Below are 6,387 nucleotides of genomic sequence, written 5' to 3'. Positions count from 1 at the left end.
TTCCGTGCGTACGTATGGATGCACGGCTTTGGGTTTAGGCGTGCGTGTGTATGTGCTTTTTTGGGGGGGGCTTTCTTTCAAAGCCGGGACAAATCGGATCGGAGAAAATCGTCACCCAACTTCCCTTCCTGCCAAAGGAGGCTGATTGAATTAAAGGGCAGGGGGAAAAGAGAGCCTGCGAAGGCGGCGCGGGGACGTCGATTGGGGGGGGCGGTATTAAAGTCTAATTAGAGATGCAGGAATCAGCCAGAGGGGACTTGGCCGGCTCGGGCGCGCGCGCCTGCTCCACCTCGCGCGCTCGCGCTCCCCCTCCTCCCCCTCCTGCACTCTCTCCTTGCTCCCCCTCCCAGCGGCCGCCCCCCCCGCCAGCCCAATAGACTGATGAGTTATTGTCATGTAAAAAGCGGCAGCGTTCAGACCCACCGCTTTGCTATTGTCCAAGAGGAAAGAGCCAAGTTTATTATGAGGACTATATGCTCTAGAGACCTCAGGCAAGGCAGCTCATAGGAGCCGTTTTTTCATAAAACCAGGCTCGGCTGCTGGCGGGGAGGCCACTCTGGAAGCGAGAGCGGAGCGGTGAGCATCTCTCCCCGGCCTCGGCTCTGCCCTCGGCCCCCCTCGGCCAGTCCGATCCCGCCCCGGCCCCCCGACCCTTGGCTGGGCCAGCTCGAGCCTTTTCAATGTATAAAATGGAATATTCCTACCTCAATTCCTCCGCCTACGAGTCGTGCATGGCTGGGATGGACACGTCCAGCCTGGCCTCGGCTTACGCGGACTTCAGCTCGTGCAGCCAAGCCAGCGGCTTCCAGTATAACCCCATCAGGACCACTTTCGGGGCCACCTCCGGGTGCCCGTCGCTCACGCCCGGATCCTGCAGCCTGGGCACCCTTAGGGACCACCAGAGCAGCCCCTACGCGGCAGGTAAGGACCCTCCGCCCGGCTGGCGTCGCTCGGGAGGGGGCGGGCGGGCGGCGGGAGAGCCAAGCCTGGCCTAAAACCGCGCCTTGATTGCATTTGGAAGATGGCAACGGGCTTAGTATTTACCAAACGAAATTTGCTTACACAAATGAAAGAATTTATCACGTTAGGAGCGATTGCGGGGAAGGAGAGGAGAGGAGAAGAGAAGGAGGGGTGGGGGGGAGAAAGGGGGGTGTAATTCACTTACACGGTTACACTATCCGAAGTCACACCCGAAACCGCCAACAAAATTATCTTAAGCTGCCAAAATGATCGGCATAATTTATTTACTTTGCGAGGGAGACGGAAAAGCGAGGGGAATAATTAGATAAGCCGAGTGGAGGGTGATTACTGACACCGGCTGCTGCTGCGGCTGCTTCGCCGCCGCCGCCTTCTGCGCCAAAAGCTGCCCTCCTCTTCCTCCTCCTCCTCCTCCTCGCTCGCTTTGAAGGGCCCCCTTCCCCAGCAAGGGCAGCTAGGCCGGCAGAGGAAGAGGGGGAGACCTTTCAGCCTCCGATCCGGAATCCCCTGGTTTCAGCTGCTCCCCCGGAAGGAGGCGCTGGAGCTACAGCCAGGCGCTGGGGCGCCGGCTCGGACCCCTCGCCCGGGACTACGCCCGTCCAGCTGCAGGGCTTGACCCCACGCAAGCGAGGGCGCGAGGGTCGCTCCCTCCCGGCTCTTGCTTCGTCGCCTCCGAGGGAGGAGCGCCTCCTTGCCTCGCCCAGCGACAGGGCGACCGTCTCGCTTCGGGGGCCGACTTCGGATCCCGCCCGTTTGAAGCGATTTGGAAAGGGCAGAGTTTTCGTCTAAACGCCCGCGGGCCACCCGCCGTCGGAAAGCCGAATCCCGCGAGTGGCAGCTTCGGCTGTGATTAATCGCTTGCAAAACTAGCTTGGAAGGCGAGGGGAGAGGGGCATTTGCGCGATTTCATCACCTCCCGCGGCTGAGCAAAGGCGGGGTGTCCGCCTCCCCTTCCTTTTCTGTATAAACGCAATATGCAAAAATAAATTTTACCTTTTTACACCTCCCGTAGACTAATCGAAACTGGCCTTAGATTTGTAGGTATGCCCGCCATTCTATATAATTAAATTATGAAAATTGAAGCCCGTTTAATGCTAAAGTGACGACAAGACGACGACGACGAAAAAGAGAAATGAATCAAACAGCAAGCTGGCTTTGCTTTTCTTGTCACGTCCAGGAACAGCTTTTTAAGATGGGCGCTGTCCCGCTTCCGAGGGAATAAAACGGAGCTTCGATTCCAGGCTCGGCCGAGGGTCGCGGAGCCACGTTCAGCCGGGAGGAGCGGCGCGTGTTTCCAAGAGGCCGCCGCCCCCCCTTCCATATTAGAGCCCAATCCAGCTTTCCTGCGTGTGCGCGCGCGTGTGCATGTGCGAACGAGAGGACACGATTCACACGTGCATTTTAGCCCGCTTTGGAAACGGACCACGGGAGTGAGCGCACGGCCGGGCCTTAAGCCGAGCGGGCCTGCGTCAGCTTCGGCGCGGCGCCTGATCGCGTCTCTCCTCTCTCCCCCTCGCAGTCCCCTACAAGCTCTTCACCGACCACGGCGGCCTGAACGAGAAGCGGAAGCAGCGGCGCATCCGGACCACCTTCACCAGCGCGCAGCTCAAGGAGCTGGAGCGCGTCTTCGCCGAGACGCACTACCCCGACATCTACACGCGCGAGGAGCTGGCCTTGAAGATCGACCTCACCGAAGCCCGAGTGCAGGTAGGGAAGGACCCCGGCGGCCCGCGACGGACGTTTGGGGCGCTCCGGCGGTGCGGGGGGGACGAGGGCGCGTGGAGGCCCCGCGCTGGCGTTCTTCCCCCGTGCGCCTTCCCGTGCTCTTTCCTCAAAGGTCGTCTGAAAAGGGATGCGCGACGCCTGGGACGCGTGGATGCAAGGGCTGCGCGAAGCCAGGCGCAGCAAGACGCATTTCCTGCGTTGCGACACAACAGACTTAAAAGGTCAAGATATGGAAGGCCGACTCACATTTTTAAGCCGCGGCTTGACTGCTCCTTGTAGTCTGGAGCTATCCCTGGCCTCCCCATGGATATAGTCGGGTTGCTGCCTTGACAATAGTGCAGAAGTGGTTTGCCATTGTCTTTTTTCACAGTTTTCCCCCTGGTTCTTCTGAGTCTAGTCCCACCCCTGGCATTTCCTGTTGGTCTCCCTCCCACCCAAGGACAGGCTAGATCTGCCCAGGTTCTTCAGGATCAGCCAAGGTCCCAGATGCTGCCATTTGAAACAGAAAACAGATAGGAATTATTGTGCAGACACCAGCAGTGTCACTTTTCCTCTGTCACAGAGGCCACTTCTTTTGATTTAGCTCATATCATGTGCTTTTGATGGCCCAGGATACATTATGCACTGGCAGCCTTCTGGGGAGGGCCGACCTCAATATTCCAGACACATTTCAAAGTTAGGAATGGTGAATCAGAGTCATTTTCTCATTCTTGCCTTCAGTTCTTGTTATCTGTTTCAGATGAGATGTCCTTCATTTCTTGATTAGCAATCTGGATACTTGAAATAGGAAAGGTCTTAAAGTAAAGCATACTGTATGGTATATGCTACAGCAATAGCAATTTATCCTGGATTTTGGATTTACCTCTCCGAAGTAAAGAATCCTTGCAGCACACTCGGCTGTATCCATCCGGCATTCTAATTGTAGGCACAACACACTGCTTTGAAGTGTCTCCCAAAAGAAGACCACCGGTCATTAAAACTGCAGGGCTGTATCCTGCCCACACTTGGTGCACCCCAGTGCTACTGAAATGATGGAATGTATTTCCAAATAAAGCTGCACATGCTCTCCATATGGATAGATCGCGCATGTGACCAGTAAATCAGAGAACTGTACAGAAAGTCGTATTAAGCATGAAGGATCAGCTGAAGAAGCTGATCAGAAAGACACGTGTCGCTAGAGTTAGGACTAAGGTGTGCGTTTGGGGGCAAAGGTGATGGGTGTGAATGACCAGTTGGGTGCCCATCATTCAGACATATCCACACATGACACCGTCATTCAGACATATCCACACATGACACTGTCTTATGAACTATTACATTAGACTGTGCCAATGGTCCATCAGTGGCCAAAGGGACTCCCAAGCAGGTCTGTTAGAGCTCAGCCTCGCTGACTAGGGGAGTTCGCCATCATTGGCTGAGCTCGAAAAACCAAACCAGATGGTATTTAAATAGGGCACTAGCAGGAGATCCCAAAGCTTAGCTGAGACTGGGAAGGTGAAGAAGAAAAAGGTAAATTATGCTGCATTGTTGCCAAGCGGTTTGTGAAATCACCAAGAATTGAACTTCACACGAGGGATTTTTGTGCAGCAGATAGATGAGAAATAAATCCAGTAGTGATATCCTTCGCTTCTGCGTTGTTTCGTTGGGTGCGTTTACAGGGTCCAAAAGAAACTAATGGTTTGCTATTGAAAGAGAAATAGGATAATCTGAGCTAGTACTATCTTGGGACATTTCTAAACTGGGAATTTACAGCATAATTTTAATCCACGTCTATACAAAGTTCAGTGGGCTTTCCCCCCGGAAACTGGAGATGAGATTGCAAAGTCAACTGTTTTCTATACAAATACAGTGTACAATCTTTGTAAAGGAGCTATTTGCATTCATAACCATTACACTATTTTGTGACAAAGAATGAATTCTACCATATTATCTTCTTTATTTTGAGTATTTTTTTTCCTTTTAGAACTGCTCGTTTCCTTCAATTTCTCAAGGTGATTTGGGGGGGGGGGGTTAGATAGGTCTTTTGGACCAACCGTCCTCAAGCAGGTGCCTTTCAGATGTGTTGAGGCTTGAAGTTCTGCAATTTGCAGGCAGTTTAGTCAAAAACATTGGACAGCCAGGAAATTGCTTTAGACCCTGAGTCCAGTCCAGAACGCCGTTTCTTGGGCATCTCTGAGCTCAAGACAATGTAAACCTGCCCTTTGTAACAAAATGAAGAAATGGCTTTTGTGCTTTTCATTTGTACCTTTAGTTCTGCAGCAGAGGAATTTATGAAACAAATAATTCCTAACCATCTAGAAGATCCTTAGTGGCAAAGGTCTTTGCTCATGGATACGGTTTAGACTCTTGGAAACGCTCGTTTTTATTCGGCCCTCCTTCAGGATGGTCAAAACGGAAATGGATAGTCTTTCGGAGAGGCACCAGCATTTTCTCTCAAGACAGGGAACAAGCCGCCTTTAAAACCTATCCAGAACTGATAAAGGCGGAGAACCGCTTTTCCAAGCTCGCAAGTCGCGGGTGTTCGCGGCGCTCCGAGCTTCCCCAGCTCCGAACGCGGCAGAAAGGGACGCGTCGGAACGCGGCGCCCGACACGCGTCTGTGCTGCTTCCCGACAGGCACGAGAGAGCCGGGGGCGGGGCGGGGCCGGGCCGGGCGGGGGCCGCGATCGTGAGGCCGGATCGAGGGGCTGCGCGGGGTGTGGGCTCGGCGGGGCGGAGGCGCCGTCTAACCCGGCCGCGCGCTCCTCTTCCCCGCTCCAGGTCTGGTTCCAGAACCGGCGGGCGAAGTTCCGCAAGCAGGAGAGGGCGGCGGCAGCGGCGGCGGCGGCGGCCAAGAACGGCTCCTCGGGGAAGAAGTCGGACTCGTCGCGGGACGATGAGAGCAAAGAGGCCAAGAGCACCGATCCGGACAGTACGGGCGGCCCGGGGCCGAACCCCAACCCGGCGCCCAGCTGCGGAGGCGGCGGCCCCAGCCCCGCCGGGGGCCAGGGCGGCGCGGGAGCCGGCGGGCCCGGGCCGGAGGTGGGCAAAGGCGCGGCGCCCGGCGGCTTGGCGGCAGCGGGGCCCGGGCAGGGCTGGGCTCCGGGCCCGGGCTCCATCGCCTCCATCCCGGATTCCTTAGGCGGGCCCTTCGCCAGCGTGCTCTCCTCCCTGCAGAGACCCAACGGCACCAAAGGCACCTTGGTGAAGAGCGGCATGTTCTGAAGGGCGGCGGCGGCGGCGGCGGCGGCGGCGGCGGCGGCGGGGCGAGCCTTCCCGAGCCAGGCCGGGGCGCCCCCTCCGGGACTCGCGTTACGCGTCCGCCCTGCTCGCACCGGCCGGCGGGACGGCCTCCTCTCCCCCGCCGGGGTTGCCTCCGCGGGAGCGTGGGCGTTGGCTTCTTCCCGGACGGCCCGACGCTGGGGCTCTCTGGCCACCGGCCTCCCTCCCTCCCGCAGCCGCTCACCGGGTTTACTAACAGAAAAGTTCAATGGTCCTCAAGCTGCGCTGCTGTTGCAAAGTAACTCTCTCCTCCCGCCCCCCCTCCGCCCCCCGCTCCTACTTGTTAGGGCGGCTTGCTCTGCCGAAGCGCGGCCGTTTCTTCGTCTGCCAAGCCAAGTGCTCGCTCGATCCCCTGGGGAGCCGGCGCGCAGCCAGTGGCCGAGCGGCCCGTGTCTTCGCCAGGCGCAGCCCGTTTCCCTTCGCA

General features: G+C 57.1%; 1 protein-coding gene across 1 annotated transcript; it reads left to right on the top strand.

Annotated features, from left to right (window-relative positions):
* The first annotated feature begins 362 nt into the window (after positions 1-362).
* PHOX2B (paired like homeobox 2B) lies at positions 363-5,906 on the top strand. Its single transcript, XM_063310181.1, has 3 exons — positions 363-921; positions 2,498-2,685; positions 5,463-5,906. Exons 1-3 carry the CDS (start codon positions 681-683, stop codon positions 5,904-5,906), a joined length of 873 nt encoding a protein of 290 aa, XP_063166251.1. The 5' UTR covers positions 363-680.
* Positions 5,907-6,387: the final 481 nt, after the last annotated feature.

The sequence above is a fragment of the Candoia aspera genome, chromosome 8 (assembly GCF_035149785.1).
Source record: "Candoia aspera isolate rCanAsp1 chromosome 8, rCanAsp1.hap2, whole genome shotgun sequence".
NCBI classification, from domain to species: domain Eukaryota; kingdom Metazoa; phylum Chordata; class Lepidosauria; order Squamata; family Boidae; genus Candoia; species Candoia aspera.
The sequence above is the reverse complement of the archived record's forward strand: the minus strand, read 5'-3'. Positions and strand labels throughout refer to the sequence as shown.